The sequence below is a fragment of the Channa argus genome, chromosome 13 (genome assembly GCF_033026475.1).
Source record: "Channa argus isolate prfri chromosome 13, Channa argus male v1.0, whole genome shotgun sequence".
Lineage (NCBI taxonomy): Eukaryota > Metazoa > Chordata > Actinopteri > Anabantiformes > Channidae > Channa > Channa argus.
This window is the reverse complement of record NC_090209.1, coordinates 12944963-12963788: the sequence shown is the minus strand read 5'-3', so window position 1 is coordinate 12963788 and position 18826 is coordinate 12944963. Positions and strand designations below refer to the sequence as shown.

The 18826-nt window shown below is 39.3% G+C and overlaps 1 protein-coding gene across 1 annotated transcript in view; it reads right to left on the bottom strand.

Annotated features, from left to right (window-relative positions):
• Nucleotides 1-4707: 4707 nt before the first annotated feature.
• The window catches only part of LOC137140251 (chemokine-like protein TAFA-2), a 71987-nt gene continuing 57868 nt past the window's right edge, over nt 4708-18826 (bottom strand). The window contains exons 3-5 of the mRNA XM_067528489.1: nt 13300-13449; nt 9069-9193; nt 4708-5636 (exon numbers count right to left, since the gene is read on the bottom strand). Coding sequence (XP_067384590.1) covers nt 5625-5636; nt 9069-9193; nt 13300-13449 — 287 coding nt within the window. The 3' untranslated portion in view covers nt 4708-5624. The remainder of the gene's footprint in view (nt 5637-9068; nt 9194-13299; nt 13450-18826) is intronic.

The following is an 18826-nucleotide window of genomic DNA, read 5'->3' as shown; positions in this document are numbered from 1 at the left end:
TTACGACAAGAAATCATATTTATTTCATGTAATGTGACCAAGACAATGCAACCGCAAGGGGGCACAAGCCAGTGTCTTCTTGTGCCAGTCCCAAGTCTGGATAAATGCAGAGGGTTGTGGCAGGAAGGGCATCCGACGTAAAACACATGCCAAATCAAACATGCGAATTGTGACAATGACTTCCATACCGGATCGGTGGGGGCCCGGGTTAACAACGACCGCCACTGGTGCTGTTGACCTACAGGGTGCCGGTGGAAATTGGACTACTCTTGGTCGAAGACGAAGAAGAAGAGGAGGAAGGTGTGTTCGTAGGCAGAGAGAGAAGAGGAAAGCTAAGAATGTAGGACTGACAGTAGGGACTTTGAATGTTGGTACTATGACAGGGAAGGCTAGAGAGTTGATCGACATGATGCAGAGAAGGAAGGTGGACATACTGTGTGTCCAGGAGACCAGGTGGAAAGGTAGCAAGACTAGAAGCTTAGGAGCAGGGTTCAAGTTGTTCTACCATGGGTCAGATAGGAAGAGAAATGGAGTAGGAATTATACTGAAAGAGGAGTTTGTGAGGAATGTTCTAGAGGTGAAAAGAGTATCAGACAGGTTAATGAGTCTGAAGCTGGAAGTTGAAGGGGTGATGTTCAATGTTGTGAGTGGTTATGCCCCACAGGTAGGATGTGAGTTAGAAGAGAAGGAGAAATTCTGGAGTGAGTTAGATGAAGTGATGCAGAGCATCCCCAGAGGTGAGAGAGTGGTCATTGGTGCAGATTTCAATGGGCATGTAGTTGAAGGGAACAGAGGTGATGAGACTGTTATGGGCAGGTTTGGTCTTCAGGACAGAAATGCAGAAGGTCAGATGGTGGTTGACTTTGCAAAGAGGATGGAAATGGCTGTAGTTAACACTTTCTTTCAGAAGAGGCAGGAACATAGGGTGACGTACAAGAGCGGAGGTAGAAGCACTCAGGTGGACTACATCTTGTGTAGACGTTGTAATCTGAAAGAGATCAGTGACTGTAAAGCATTGGTAGGGGAGAGTGTAGCCAGACAACACAGGATGGTGGTGTGTAAAATGATGCTGGTGGTGAGGTAGATGAAGAGGACTAAGGCAGAGCAGAGGACGAAGTGGTGGAAGTTGAAAAAGGAAGAATATTGTGTAGTTTTCCGGGATGAGCTGAGACAGACTCTGGGTGGTTTGGAGGTGCTTCGAGATGACTGGACTACTACAGCTAATTTGATCAGGGAGACAGGTAGGAGGGTACTCGGTGTGTCATCTGGAAAGAGGAAAGCGGACAAGGAGACTTGGTGGTGGAACGAGGAAGTTCAGGAGTGTAAACAGAGAAAGAGGTTAGCTAAGAAGAAGTGGGACACTGAGAGGACTGAAGAGAGTAGACAGGAGTACAGGGAGATACAGCATAAGGTGAAGGTGGAGGTGGCAAAGGCCAAACAAAGAGAATATGAGGACTTGTATGCTAGGTTGGACACTAAAGAGGGAGAGGTGGATTAGTACAGGTTGGCCAGACAAAGAGATAGAGATGGGAAGGATGTGCAGCAGATTAGGGTGATTAAAGATAAGGATGGAAATGTATTGACAGGTGCCAGGAGTGTGATGGGAAGATGGAAGGAGTACTTTGAAAGTTGGTGAACGAGGAAAATGAAAGGGAACGAAGAGTAGAAGAGGTGACTGGTGTGGAGCAGGAAGTAGCAAAGATTAGTAAGAGTGAAGTGAGGAGGACACTTCCATACCTCTGGAGGTATGGGAGTGTCTAGGAGAGGTGGCAGTAGAGTTTCTGACTAGTTTGTTTAACAAGATCTTGGAGAGTGAGAGGATGCCAGAGGACTGGAGGAGAAGTGTACTGGTGCCAATTTTTAAGAACAAGGGAGATGTGCAGAGCTGTGGCAACTACAGAGGAATAAAGCTGATGAGCCACAAAATGAAATTGTGGGAAAGAGTAGTGGAAGCTAGGCTAAGGGCAGAGGTGAACATTTGTGATCAGCAATATGGTTTCATGCCTAGAAAGAGTACAACAGATGCAGTATGTGCTTTGAGGATGCTGATGGATAAGTACAGAGAGGGTCATACGGAGCATTGTGTCTTCGTAGATTTAGAGAAAGCGTATGACAGGATGCCGAGAGAGGAACTGTGGTATTGTATGAGGAAGTCTGGAGTGGCAGAGAAGTATGTTAGAGTGGTGCAGGACATGTATGAGAGCTGTAAGACAGTGGTGAGGTGTGCTGTAGGCGTGACAGAGGAGTTCAAGGTGGAGGTGGGTCTGCATCAAAGATTGGCTCTGAGCCCCTTCTTGTTTGCTTTGGTGATGAGGTTAGACAAGAATCTCCATGGACTATGATGTTTGCAGATGACATTGTGATTTGTAGTGAGAGCAGAGAGCAAGTGGAGGAAAATCTAGAGAGGTGGAGGTCTGCTCTGGAAAACAGAGGAATGAAGCTTAGCCGTAGCAAGACAGAATTACATGTGTGTCAATGAGAGGGACCCAGGTGGAACGGTGAGGTTACAGGGAGCAGAGGTGAAGAAAGTGCAGGACTTAAGTACTTAGGGTCAACGGTTCAGAGCAACGGAAAGTGTGGAAAAGAGGTGAAGAGGCGAGTGCAAGCAGGTTGGAACGAGTGGAGAAAGTGTCAGGTGTGTTGTGTGATAAAAGAGTATCAGCGAGAATGAAAGGAAAGGTGTTCAGGACGGTGGTGAGACCAGCGATGTTGTTCGGCTTTGAGACAGTGGCACTGAAGAAAAGACAGGAGGCAGAGCTGGAGGTAGCAGAGCTTAAGATGTTGAGGTTCTCTTTGGGAGCGACGAGGATGGACAGGATCAGGAATGAGTACATCAGAGGGACAGCTCATGTTAGATGTTTTGGAGATAAAGTCAGAGAGGCCAGATTGAGGTGGTTCGCACATGTTCAGAGAAGACATTGTGAATATATTGGTAGAAGGATGCTGAGGTTGGAGCTGCCAGGCAGGAGTTCTAGAGGAGGACCAAAGAGGAGATTTATGGATGTAGTGAGGGAGCACATGAAGTTAGTTGGTGTGAGTGAAGAGGATACAGAGGATAGAGTTAGATGGAGGCACATGATTCGCTGTGGCAACCCCTGAAAGGGAACAGCCGAAAGGAAAAGAAGAAGGATGTGACCAAGACAAAGAACTCTTGGTTTCTTCTTTTCCTTTCGGCTGTTACGTTTCTCGGGTCACCACAGCGCATCATCTGCCTCCATCTAACTCTATCCTGAGTCATTCTCTTCTCTCACACCAACTAACTCCATGTCCTCTCTCATTACATCCATAAATCTCCTCTTTGGTCTTCTTCTAGTTTAGTCTGTCCTCTTTCAACATGTCCAAACCACCTCAGTCCAGCCTGTCTGACTTTATCTCCAAAACATCTAACATGAGCTGTCCCTCTGTTATACTCATTCCTGATCCTATAATAATAATAATAATAATAATAATAATAATAATAATAATAATAATAATAATAATAATAATAATAATAATAATAATAATAATAATAATAATAATAAACGTCTCTTCTCCAGTGCCACTGTCTCTAAGCCGTACAACATTGTTTGTCTCACCACCACCTTGAACACATTTCCTTTAATTCTCACTGATACTCTTTTATCACCCAACACACCTGCATTACTAATTGCAGTTGTTACATTACAAAGACAAATAACTCATGAGGGCTTATTTTTCCTGTATTAAAGCTACAAGAGACATTTTCATACTCCATGAAAGTGCATGCATCAGTAGCACTGAAAAACAGTAATTTAGGTTGAACCAGCATTTGGTTCAGAAGGTGTTGTGTGGACATGAGTTGGACTGCCCTGCCTAATGATGTCTGACATGTTCCCGCCACGTCTCTCTTTCTGGTAATTGAATGATGACTTCATTCAATAACTTCTGAGGGGCAGCCTACAGAGAGTCACTCTACTGCAGGAGTGGAATAAGCCATGTGCACCTCATGGAGTATTTTACTCTGTGTTTTTGAGACAGAAAGGAAAAGATTGTCCCATTACCCGTTTTCCCATTAACCCAGTACAAACCTTCAGCCTTATGTGTAAATAGTCTAGATACAGTGACAAACATAGTTAATTCAAAGTTAATATGGAAAAACACCCATTTTGATTAAGTTTGACAAAAAAACATAGCAGCAACTTCCTGTACTACATCTTGTTTACCAGCCCAGATTGTTCTGATTTCTGGCCGATGTGCTGCATTCAAATGTCCCTATTCTCCCTCATACACTAAATGTACAGGTTTCTCCTGTCATCCCGTGCGTGGTTCAGCCACACAGAGATCAGCAGATGTTCTTTTACTTAGCTCTAATCACCTGATTAATGACATGTCACACACCACTGGCGACAACCCAAGGAAGATTTCCCTGTTTAGTGACTGGATTCACAAAGCTCAAAGGTGTTTGTTTGAAGTAGGAAACAAAGCTGGCAAAAAGTCATGATTTAAAAAAAAAAAAAGGAAATTAAGAGTTATTGGTGATATGTCATAAAAACAACACAAATTGTTCTAAATTTGAGTTGTCAACCAAAAATGTTTTAGCTTTGTTTTATTAATTAGAAATATATGCCCAGTACAGTATATGTGGTGTGGTACATTGTGAATCATGACCAGTAGAACTGGAAAAACAGCCAGTGCTAACTCTAACCCAATATTACTTTATAGGGCTAAAAAAAAATACAGACATGTATGTTTTCTTTTGAAAGATTTTATTCATTTCATATAATACTGACACATGTACTCAATAGTGGTTAACAGGCGTTTAAAAACACAGATATTAAAACCATTAGAGCATCAATGTATTTTTAGCCCCGTTGATTCAATGGACCTTTTTTTTTACACGTTTATATGTTTCAATATACCATAACATCTACTTGGTATTAGTCTAACCTTCTAGGTTAGGATTTGTCCTTTCTCAACGAACTAAAGATAAAAGAAGATTGACAAACTGTCCTCCCATTTTTAAAAATGGCATGTGGTAAGCCACAAACTATTCAAGGTAAAATATTTTTATGAAGGTGAAAAAAAGGGAAAGGTTTAGTTTCAGATCTGAGAAACGTTTTGATAGCATCAATTGTGTTGCAATGTGGCACAGTCAAATTAAATGTGTCATCCAGTCTACATGAGGCAGCCATTCTGAATCCATTTTCCATTTTTGTAGTGACATCTGTAATATAGAACAGCTGTCTTAAATTTGCATCCCCTTTATTCCCATTATATGTAGGGAACACAATTAAGCCTTAGAAGAAAGATGAATAATACAGATCGCCGAAAAGAAATTTGCTTTTTTATTTATTTTAAATTTACTGTCTAATCCAATGCTGTTTAGGTCATTGTTCACTTTGTTGAAGGTATTGTTTCTAGTAGCAATAAAGGATTGTGGGTGACTTTGTCCTTAGCAGTAGGACCAAGATTCAGTTGTGTTAAAGGTGATGGCGGGCAGTAAGAGTCCTGTCTCTTGTTGGCCAGCTGCAATTTCTTGGATATCCTCAGAAAATGAAACAATTACTGGTTCCTCATAGAAGTCCTTCTGAGTGCATTTCCTCAAAAATGATAGGTCCATTGTGCTGTGTTAGTATCTCCACCACCATTTACTTCTCTTCTTGGGACTATCGGGTCACCTGAAACAGGATGAAAAGAAGTTGGATATTACAAATAGTCCCCAAAAATGTAGTCTGAAACACTCACAGACCACAGAATGAAGTGCCGGTCATACATGTGAACCGAAGCTTTTGAATAGTGCAGTCCGCCATTTGAAAATATCGGGAAGTGTTTCTTGTTGCTGGAGCAGAAACAACAACATGGCTAACACAATGTCTTCTGGCAAGAGACTAAACAAGACACAGCTTGAATCATGGCAGTCGGCCCACGATGCCTCACTGTCAGCACCTGGCCTGCTGCCATGTCATTTCGTCTGTTTATTAGGACGGTTGCTCTAATCACATGGTCTCTTTATCTTGCCCATTCATCTTTTCATTTTCTTTGCTCATGCACTCATTTTGGTTTGTTTCAATCTATTAGGAGACGTTTTCTGCAATCCAATGGCCAAACAAACATAGACTGCTGTATCACTGCCAGAACTTATGCACATAGCCATCCACACTGCTCTTCTGTTTTCCTGCTTGCCTTTTTCTCATATTGTGTTTCCCAGTGTTCCCCCACCCCCTGTTTTTCCTCTTGAGGGAGACCGTCTTTTGTCCGACCCAGGTGCCACCTAACAAAGTGTGAAGGCCAGCCATCTCTGAGAGAGCTCAGCGCTTCCTTCAAGCTTCCAGTTGAGACTGTTCTACTACTGTATCTGCTCTCAATGGCTCCAGGCCAACCTTGCTGGGTCTGCTCCCTTTGCCTCCAGGCATCTACTCCTGTGTCTGATCAAAGAGTCTACAGGCGTTTGTTGTCACGCCAGTTCACTATGCACACAGACCGCTGCATCTCTGTGCCTGCTATGCTTTAAGGTGCAAAGTCATAGTCCCTTTGCTGTACATCCCTTTGGCTGTTTAAATATGCCTGTAGATGGCAGTTTCTGTGCACAGTTATAAAGCAGATTTAGGTAGTTAGATCTCAATTAACAAAGCACACAAGCAGTGCCTTAGTGTCATCACTGTGGGCTTTTTTTATGCCCATGAGTGCCACCTTTTTATTGCTTATTCCACAGGTTTATATAGCCACAGGCCAGATATCCCCTTCACTCCTAAATTATACACACTCTTTATGATTTAGGTAGTGACAGAAGAGAAAAATATAGAAAGTATATTTCATAAACTGTAACCGCCTTTTTCCTTATTTTTTCCTCATTCTAAATAACTGTAAACTTACAGTAACACACAAACAAAATTTTTTGATTTGTATTGTTTCTCTCAAGGGGAGAAGTGGTTGCAGAATATCTTATATAAAATGTTTATGGTGCTTACAGGCTGCCACATGTATTTAGTGTTAATGTAAGCTATGCTATATAGGAAAAGAAACATATACGCACTGCTGACACTTTGTCTTTTATTAGTTAATGTGTGTCCTGGCTGTATGTGCATCTATGCAAATGCACACGCCCACTTGCCTTGTCTTGGCAGCTCGGCCGTGTCTGTCTGCTCATCCATATGATATTATTTGGCATTGATCGAGCTGTCTTCTTTTCCCTCCTTCTCTCCTCCCTGTGCCCTCCTCCTCTCCTCCCTGTCTCTGCTACCAGCCAGAGATGGAGGGAAGGGGGAGAGTGCCAAACACTCTTTTGTGTTCTTGCCTGCTCTGTGTATACAGACACAGGCATAAGCTCCTTGTCAGTTGACCTGTTTCAATATTCTTGTTTTCAAGTGTTTTCTTTATTGTTATTATTTAGTGTTTTATCTACTCTCTCCCCTGCTTCACGTTTTCCTCTCCACTTTCCACTTGTTATATTTTTCTTTCTCATCCATCTCCACCTGCCTGCTTCTCCCTCATCCTCTTTCTCTCTCAGTCTATCGTCAATTTCAATTTACGAGTGGGTCTTAATGGGACTATAAGAGAACGTTCGATGCTATTGATCTGGATGCCTGCGCATTTTGACCTCTGCGTACCACACCAGAGGAGGAAAAAAATCGCTCTTTTCATCATCAGGCACAACACATCAGCTAACACATTCAAAATGTGTGTACACACACACAAGCACACACAAATCATTGATCAAAGACCTGAATGCAAGAGGCAGCAAATGTTTGTGCTCTTTTAAACTATGACAGACTCAATGATAAAGCGATGTCTGGTTGAAACTGGTTTGCTTTGATCCTGTTCAGGAAATTATAAATGAACAATGGGTTTGATAAAACTACAGTAAATGCATGAGATCAGATATGTGAAATAATATCTGAGTGGCAGTCATTTAATTACATCATCCTCATATGTATGTTTCTTTTATTAGTTTGGGCCCGTTACTCACTCTAAGAGTACTCTATCATTTTCCATTTGTCTCTATTGTCTCTTTACCTCTCAGTGATGTAAAGATGTAGAGATGTGCTGGGAATTGGGAAAATTAGGTTACACCTTTGAACAGCATAACACAATGTGAACACATTACAGCAGAAAAGTATGTTGTGCTGATAACAAGAGGACGGGCTATTGAAGAGAAAAGAAGGAATGCTACTTTTGGGAGTGAGATCCACTTTGCTAGGTGAGAGGTGAGCAGAGGTAAAGTAAGGAAAGAATTCTTAATCAGCTTGGCATATAGGAAACTTTCTCTCAGAGAAAGAGAGTGAGAAAGAAAGAGCAGATCACGTGGGTCTTTAAGCTTTTCTTATTCCTGTCTTTTACTCAAGGAGATGCTCTCTCTCCGACCACGCCTTCAATCAATTATTTAGGCAGAAAACAAAGGTCTGCACCCAGCCATGAATAATGGAGGGTGAGAAGACAGAGTGAAGGATGGAGGATAGAAACAGAAGCATACTGTGACAAGAGGTGAGTCTCGCACAAATTCCCTGCTATGACAGACAGCTAAGAGTCTGTTCAGGTGAAGCCAGTGCAGGGAAATCAACAGGTGCAGATAGAGGCTGGAGAGAAAAATTTGAACTGTATATCCACACCTATATACACATGCACAAGCACCGACAAACTGTGCAAAAAAGTCATGAAAAAGAATGCACTGTATTACGAGCGAATCGGAGCATAAAAACTGTCTGAGGACAATTGACCATAGTTTCCAATGTGGGGAGTTGTTTTTGCATCCAGTCAGAGGCAGAGAAGCAGGGCAAGCGCAATGAAGGGAAGTGTGAGGTACTATGTGTGTGTGTGTGTTTTGCTGTTGGCCTTTATTTTCTTCTGTGAATGTTTGATGTTACATCCAAGATAGGACAGGAGGGGAAAGTAAAGAGAGAGAAATTGGATGAGAAAAAGAATAACGTAGGGTAAAAAGAGAAACGATAGAGCCAAATAAGATAGAAAGAGAGAGATTTAACAGGATGGAGTTGGAATTGGGTCACTTGGTGGAGGGTCTGGCCATGTGCGTTCATGCATAAACAGTACGTGTAAGAGGGTTGGGAACCCTGTAAGAGAGGCGGGGGGAAGAGCAAGATTATGTGTACACCCACCTTTGTGGTCTTGACTTTGTTGCCTGTGCTGCAGCTCCATCCTGTGAGGTCTGGCAGAACCTTGCACTCCTCACCTTCCATGCATGGCTGCATCTGACACCACCACTTCTGGGCTACAATGGAGGCTGGTTGAAGAGAAACATGAAGAGAGAGGCAAACACAGTATTTAGTTAAAAATATGATTAGTTATATTTTGACATCAATGTTTCCCTACCTAATGTCTTATCCAAATTTTGTATATTTTTAAATAAAGGTCCTGGCAACTGGTAAAAGAAACTTTTCATTAATGAGAGCTTCCATGAAAACATTTTATGAAAATATTGAGAGTTGGGATTTATTTAGTTGGGTGCCATAGAAGATGAAGAGGATCCAACAAAATTATACAATTAATACAGCACCAAGCAAACCTCAATTGAATAAAAAGAGTCAAGCAAACCTAAAATGAACAAAGCCGTCAAACCACAAATAAAGTTAAACACCGTGGGCGGACAGGGTGATAGAAATTTCTGTTTGTTTCATATAATAAATTGAGGAACGTCATAATTAGTCCACACAAATCTGGTGTTTGTGTCTCTACAGTAGCAGCTTGAGTGGATGTTTAAGTCACACGAGTCATGTACATCATAATTTATTCACAAAGTCTTTTTCGATTGCACTTTGTATCTTTTTGTCTTTATCATCACACCAACTTTTCAACATCTTTGCAAGTGAAAAGTTGAATGCTACACAATGTCTGCTAAAGTAATTTATATAAATTTAAATTTACCAATGGCACAATATGCTGACTTAAAAATCTTGGCAAAAACCTTAAATGATTTGTAACGTGTCCATCAGCATTAACATATGTTGCAGAACTGTTCTTTAATACATCGTGCTTTGTTCACCCAACATTTGGTCATATACTGTAGCCATAATCTTAATTGTGTCTGAGGATGGTTAAGTTTTGCTTAAACAGTACATAATCCATTGCAATTAAAATACACAATTTGGCCCCAATTGTTTTTTACAAAATACACAATCATACATAGATGTATTAGAACATACAAATTAATATGATAAACAGTAATATGAGATTGAACTTAAATTACAACCTTTTTTATTTAATTGTAAATAACTAAATAATAGATAATGGATAAAAGAGGTTTTAACAAAAATTTTCATTAGTATTAAAATTGCCATTCTTCTTCTGGTTCAGACCACATATAGTTCAGTTGGGTCTGCAGCCACAGTTTCATTCTGGTCTAGCTACTCATTTAACCCTGTTAAACCAGTCCAAATTATGAACCCATAAATTTAACTTAACACATGATTGTTGAGATAATTATATTTTATAATAATTATTATTTTCTATATGTTCCAACCCTATTAAATTTCAGGGAGATGCAGTATAAAAAGAATAGCTTTCTATAAAAAAGAAAAATGTGTGCATGTTCTGTTTAAAGGGCCCTTCTAAAATTATTCAGTATGCATTGGTTTCAGGGGCACTGAGGTATGTGCAGAGAAAGCCGTTTTACATTTTACCTTCATGTAAAAAAAAAGTAAATAAAAAGCACAAAACTGAAGGCAAGATGTGCATGAGACAGCTGGGGTAGGTTTAAGTACATTTGTTTGCAACACATCAAATCGGATAAAAATGTGTTGCATTTGGCAAACATAGAGAAAAAGGCTTAGAAAAACCAAACACATCAAGAACAAGATGATGATTAAATAGCATCACAATGTAAAAATTTCAAAATGAGACTTGCCACAATAAAGGCTGACTGACTGGATGTGTGCATTTTTGAATATCAGTCACTCTACTGGGGCTTTGTCACACTCAACCCCACTCAAGTATCAAGTTATTACATGTTAAGCATATCAAAAGCTATGTTATTTACTCAAAGCAAAAGTCAGTGACATAATACTTCAGAGGTTTGGGACACATGCAATAATGTCTGAGAACTTTTCTTACAAGGATTTCTTCTTAATCAATCATTGAAGGTGACAGAGAGAGTCGTAGTATAGAAATAACATACTGCATAATCTGATTTTACATGCTAAACATGTAATAACCTGGTTTTTAATTTCCTGCAAGGCATCTGCCCATGGGATTAATAAAGGTTTACTCCATTTATCATGAGGGGCTGACGCACTTTGCTCTATTTTGATGTAAATGAAACCATGAGCAGAACTTCATAATCACACACAAAGATTCCATAATCATTAAGCTCTAGTGCAGAACAATCGAAACATAAACTTAAATAAAAGCAATAAACAACAGACTGCAGTCAGCTTTATCAAGTGGTACTCATCGTAGCTGCAGGTGGTGCAGGATATTAACTTTGTGGACACAGAAGCAGTAGCCATTTTGGGGGTATGGGTGCATTTCCTGACTTGTACTGGTCAGCACTACAAACCAATGCTCATTTACAGGATGTGTAAAAGCCTAAATAAACACTTGGGTGTGCAGAAAAAATTTTTCATTCAGTGGCAACACAGCAGCTCCAGAGAGACAACACATTTTGCAGATCATAATATTTGCTGAAGTAATTAATATAATAGCTGGAACACCTGAATTCTCCTTCATTGACACTGTCCCTATTCTGCCTCTCAGTTAAAAAGCCATTATATTAGAATTTGTTACATTCAATTTTTATGTTTATCATTAGAATTATTTGTTGGTTTTTGAGGCACAGATTACTTTTGAGTAGTTTGGATTTCTTTTTCTTGTATCTTTATGGTTTATTGGGATAATAGCCAGAGCAGGCATTTCATTACTTTTAAATTACTTCTGGGTGCAATGTAACCATATGCCATCCATCATCTTTGCACTTCCTGTGAATTCATCAGAAAAATATAATGGACTGAGATTGTATTTATAATAAATCAGACTGCTGAAGTTACCAGTAGGAAATAATGTTGAAAGGAAAAGCAGGGTCAGGGGAGTCCAGTTATCCTGCCTTTGTAGCTACAAGGGCACCAAGAGTATTTTGGCTACCAGTACACAAACATATTGCTGGGTGATTACTGACATGTAAATATTCACTGTCAAATCAATGTGACTTTAGTCATATAACTGTTTTATTAGAATTTATAGAAGAGAGCATATGTCGAAATGGCAAACAGATGTGTGCAGTATATTGCAATTATATATTTTATACAGGACTCTTGTGCCAAATAACAGTTAAAGTTTTCATAGTGCCACAATTATGAGGACTGCCTGTAAAGTATCAATTATATTTCAATCACAGGCACATATTTGAAATTTGCCATTTGTAGAAGCTTGCAGAGAATTGAAGGAGCAGCAAGACGTGAGCAGGGAGAAATTATTCTTTGCTTGTTAAAAAATACATATAGTTGAGCTTGAGGGTTTGTGCCAATAAGTATAATTGCTTTGTCTCCTTGGTTAAAGTGGGTTCCTGTTATGTAGTTTTAGGAAATTCTAAAGGGTCCACAAACTTTAAAATCTTACTGCACATGTCCATAGTATCTTCAAATCAGGAATACCAAAGCATAGCACATCCTATAAAAAGAAGTGTTAGTGTGGTGGAGGGAGAGTTACACTGAAAATAAACACTTGCACCTGCATGTATATATGTTTGGAAGATAAATATCTGAAGAGGGGAGCACCAGCGGATCTGACACCACATCTATGCCTAGTAATTATGATCATATAATTAATGATTATCAGCTTATGAGACCTCTCTCTGCTTTTAAGGATCTTTTGAATTAGAATTTTACTAAAATGCTGACAACTGAATGTTGTTTCCTTTGGTTTCTGGGTCAGTTTCAACCTTTTGTATTTTGTGTTTTCAATAAACCCCAGTGAGTGGGTGCATACAATATAGGGTACATTTTAAAAAAAGCACAAAAAGAAAACAGCTCATCATGACTTTGATATCCTGGGGGGTTAGAGTTGAAAGTAGCTTCTAATCTTGTTCTTCTGTCGACTGCTCCTCTCCATAACATTATTCAGAACACATGGCCTAAATAATGTAAATGCATGCAGATTTTTTTGTTATATATGTGGTTTTGGGTTAATCTAGCTGAATTTCTGACTCTCATATTGTTTATAAGATAAAGCTCACCATCATAATCATTATTATTCACAGCAATATGGTCAGCATGAAAACGTAAAACACAATTATTTTATTTTAAAACATTTCTAAATTTTAAAACCTGCAAACCTGACAGGTTTCACCAAGACAGTAAGAGTACAATAGATGTACATACACAGTACAATGATACACACCATCTACACAGGAGGGCATGGCCCGAGTGGTCCCAGCAACTTGTCCAGGAAAGCAGGAACATTTGACAGTCTGGGATCTCTCCTCAATCTTGTTTTTGTTGCAGCAACGATGGGCAGCGATCACTTCACAGGTCCCTGCTTTTACATGCACTGTAAAGGAAAAAGAGACACACTCACTGTTCAGTATACAAAACTGTCAATGGTGCTACTATTTTTAAAATATCATAATTATTAATCCAACATGTGATTTACTATCAAACATAAATATTGAGATGAGAAAAAAGAAAGAGCGTGAACAGAATCCACATTCAAATAAGTGTGTTGTGTTCTCAGATGGCTGTTTGGACAGTTCAAAAAATGAACATTGGGATCAAAAATGAGGTCATCAACTCTCTGTGCCCGATCCAGAAAAACAGAAAAAGTAAAGCAAATGGCAACAAGTATCCATTTGATTGACACATTCATAACTGCAATTACATATTAGAACATAAATCAGCCTTGACAGGACAAATATGCCAGTTGCTGCTGGAAAGCTGGGGCAAAATGACCGCCCTAACCCTAGCAAAGTATGGCAACATGACCATGATGTAAGACTGGATAATGAAGCCAAATGAAATGGCAGTTCAGTCTGTTTATCAGATAGCCATTAGCAACAAAAAGATGCAGTTTACTTTTAATACTATCAAATTTCATGTACTATGATGCTTTATTTGAACTCTGATCCATGCAGACATAGAAAATAACACAAAAATATAAATTTGGCTTACAGATACACAGATTTGCTGCATGACTGCTGAGCCACAGCTACTCCTTCACTGGGAAGTCTGACAGAAAAACCAGCGTTTGAAATCGAGCCCGTTCATTTGCATATAGTTGTAAGTGAGAATGTTTCGCAACATTAATTAATTTCTAAACGCTTGCGCATCACATATAAGACTGTTTTGCTGTAATTCCACTAAAATGTCAAGATGAGAAAATATATGGACCTTGTTACATCCAAGTTGTTGCTGCTAATTTACAAGTGCTGACTTTTACCTAAATTTTTTTTTTTATATTTTAGTCTACAGTTATTTTATATTTTATATAATTTAATATTTATTATTTTGCACTCATCCTTGTGTGTGTGCGCTGTGTTGTGCTATGGACAACAAGAAACATTTTGTTTCCTTGTATTAAAGTAATGATAATAAACCTGAACCTGAATGGTGGATTTGGAAAGCCCATTTACTTCTTCTGCATCTACCACTTTGCATGAATTTACACATACACGTGCGCACACACAGACACACACACACACACACACACACACACACACACACACACACACACACACACACACACACACACACACACACACACACACACACACACACACACACACACACTTCAATCAAACAGTGGTATGGTTAATTAACAACAAGTATACTCCATGCACAGAAGTCTCTTGAGTCAGTTAAGACAGAAGGAACAAAGAAATCACTTTTCATTTGAAGATTTGTGATGTCAACACATAGCCCTTTCATACCAGCCTTTTATCAAATACATGAAAATGTCAAGGACAAACAATAAGTCTTGTCAGGAGCACTGTGTGAAAGAATACAATGTGTGTCTGCATGCGCTTCTTTGTCACTGTGTACATGTTATACCTGCAAAGCACACTGTATGTTATAATATGTGCTTTAGTGCGTACATTTACTTTTATGGTAGGAAAGTTATAGCTTGGTGTGTGTGTATGTATGTGTGCTTTGGCTTTTCACACTCTTGTTGGAAGTTAGCGGTATTTCCATTACAAAAGAGTCCACAATACAACAAAGAAGTGCACACTGCATGGCAATGAAAACCAAAACAACAAACAATGAATCCGCTCTGTCTAAAGAGTATTTAAAAGCCAGGCAAACTAAACTCAAAAAATGAGTACGAATATGTTAAACACACTAACAGAGATTTGGAAAGTTCTTAATTTGCTCCATTAATTAGAAAAGGACAAATCAACAATCCGGCACAGTCCAATTAATATCTCAGTGAAAAGCACATTGAAATAGCTCACCCACTGCGTGTCTCATTATTTCATGTCCTGTGATTTGGTTTTTGCTTTAGTAGCAGTGGGGGCAAAGGGTAGTAATGTGGACTGACTGATCTTTCCATCTGTCACTCAACACAAGATACAGTATCTCAACAGCTACTGGGCACATTGCCATGACACAAAGCAATACAGTAAATATACTGGCTGTTATGCTGTGACAGTAGTTGTGCACCCAGAGGATAAACCTTACTGACCAGTAGGGATGGCCCCCAAGAACTCGTCTGAAATTGCTGTACACCTGAACATGACTTGTCAGAATCGAAGAATCAAGCTCTTTGGCAATTGATGCTGTTATTTGTCTTTGAGCATCTTTTACTTTAATGCATTTTTGCATAGTCCAATTTTTTTACCAACCAATTACAATATTGTGCATACAGTATTTGTTTATCTTCTTTCGTCATTATCAAAGATCACGGATGAAAGGGGCACCTCTAATTAAACATCATTGACCCTAGCAGCTAAGAGTATACAAGCTAATGGTAAATATACCCACATAGCATCTCTTACTGCTGATGTGACAGAAACCAACTGCATAGTCATCTTTTGCTTTGTGTTGTGTAATCAGCCATTTAAATTCATTTGTTTCCAGCATGCAAAATGTAGGAGTAAAATATCAGTTTGTTAAAACACATTGAACGATAAGGTTTTTATCTCTCAGTGAGACAGAAGCGTTGTCTATGGAGAGATGAGAAAATGTGCAACATGGTGTCTATTGTCTGAATAAACTGATGTTTCATTATGTTATAATTTTAGTCCCATATTTTTTTCATCCCTTCTCAGCAGACTGTACTTTTATTACGGTTTCTGAGGAAAAAAATAGTGATTTCACAATTATGATTTACAAAATCATATTGATAACCAGTGTCTGTACCGATGTTGTATTACTAAAAACCTAATGATACTGATTCCTGCTGATCTCAGTCACCCATCAACTGTTTCTGCACCGACACACTCGGCCCATGCTATCATGATCTCCACTGGGTCTGTCTCCATTTTGATAGTTATGTGAATCAAGAACTGATACCAATCTTGAATTTATTCACAATTAATAGTCAGTTTCCTGTGACGTGTTTTTGTATGTTTTGATGGTCCTTACTGAATAAACTAAATTGAGTTTGCTGATCCTGTGGCTTCTTTATCACCCTCTCACCAAATGATATAAGATATTTCTTTGCACCACCCTCAATGACATGCTTTTTATGGCCTCAACAACTGAGATACACATCTCAGCAAAATAAACACACACAGTACATATCCTAACCCCCCGAAGTTTAGAACTGATGAAGCCTTTCAGACTGACTGAACAGCACCTTTGGGATGACAAGATGGTTGACTGATTATATTGGCAGGGCTTGAAACATATCTACAACAGACGGTAAGGCTTTATTTTAAGATTGTTTAAATTGTAGGTTGCTTTGCATCTCTAACACGTTACATAATTTTTAAATTTCCGCGGGGGATCCTTCCTGAATGGATGGCATAAAGGAGGTATTAAAGAAAATATACTTATTTTTAGAATATCTCTACTGTAGGTTGCAATGGAGCAGATAAAATGAACGGCTCCTGGAGATTGAATACGACTTCTATTTTCTTCCATGATTTGACAGGCTACGAAAAAACGTTTGAGTGGAACTTAACATCGGGGGGATTTGATTTGAGAGTTAAAATGTTGGTAGGACAAAGAAACAAAACATGGATGCTGAAGCATCTATTGCTTTTCAGTGTTTTGTTGAGGACCATTCACGGCCTCCCTTTTACAGAAGAGTTGGGAAAAAGAGGGAGGACATATTTTTACTGGCATCAAGCCTCAGCCAGTTTGTATGTCCCTTTTTGTTAAAAAATGACACCAAAATACACATCTGTTACACTTGTTACTGCTGGCTTGCTGAACCTGTAGGCTTTCTTTAATGGCAGATGTGGGTTGAAGGTCTCTGAAACCATGATTACTATTACTACAGGAGGGCATCTTTGGAAAGAATATGTCTCTGAGTACAAGATGTATCAGAAACAGCAAAAGAATGTGCTTCTTTACGGGATAGTAAAGTTGAGTTGGGCTTTAAAAAACATAATTTTATGATAAATATAAATATATAAGATAATATAGGGTAGTGAAACGCCGTGTACATATGTATTTACAGAATGTAGCGTGCTTCCTAGATTAATTCAGCTAAAGGTCTCAACACGTATCCCATTTTAAGATGTTAATAATTACTAATGTGCTTGATAGTGAGTCAGGCAGGGGGCAACAAACACCAATTAACTGTGATAAATACTCAATAAATACTTGCTTAATTAAGCATTACTCACCACATCATTAACAAAATGAATACACACACAAATACACAAACACTCGAAGAATTGACAACAGAACCGCAGTGTATACATTTGTGAACACACTGCTTAAATAAAAAGCAGAGATGATACCATCTCAACAGATACAGTATACCAGCAGCCATGGACTGCCTCACAGTGTGTGTGCAGCTGTGTGTGAACTAATATTGCTAAGCCGCACACAAAAGTGTCTAGTTCAGTCGTAGTAGGTGAGACCACAGTCATCTTTTTATTTCATACTTTCCTTTCAATCTCATTTTTCTTTTCTTCATCCATCCATTTCTCCTCTCCTCTCCTCCTCTGTCTCCTCCTCATCTCCTGTGTCTTTCTCACCTCATCCCTCCGCAATTTCATAAATGAACCCTTCTTTTTACAATCTCTTTAACCCACTCCAGCGGCCCATTTTTCCTCTGCTCTCTTGTGCTCTTAGCTCAGCACAGCAAACTCAGCAGGGTAGCAAACCATTATCCTCAATCATAGGCCCTAAATCAGAGGATTTTTACACTTTCTATAATATGTTGTCCCTCTCTTACCCTTTCTCATCCTGTCGATGTTTCTTGCCCTCTCTTAGCCCCCACCCATCTCTCTCCATGCTATGAGGACTTGTCATCCCGGTCTCTCTTAACACAGCAGTGGTTGTTAACCCCATTTTCTAAGGACGATGTGCTACTAACAGACCAACAGATGGACAGAATGGTGTGACTCTGTGTGTCCACGTGTGTGTTTGTGTGTGTCTGTTTGTACTTGCATGGTTATGTAGTTTGGGTTTCAGACTATGGAGGTTTGGACATTTTTAGAAAGTAAAAATGTATCGGTCAGTCCTCACTTATTCACCTACATTTAAAATTAAGGTTAGGGAATGCATTATGTCAATGAGCATCCTCACAAAGAAATCAGTACCCGTGTGTGTTTGTGTGTGTGTGGTTTCATCCTTACATATGAAGCACTGAGATAGTGCTCTCGGTCCCAGCAGGGTACTTCTTCAAATGTCATTCCTACCACTGGTGGCCTGCACATCTCTGCCAACCCAGAGTCATTGCACATCTGTCAAATGTTCCCATTTGTAGTGGCCCAACTTCACCGACATTATTTTCCACCACTATGAGGCTGCAA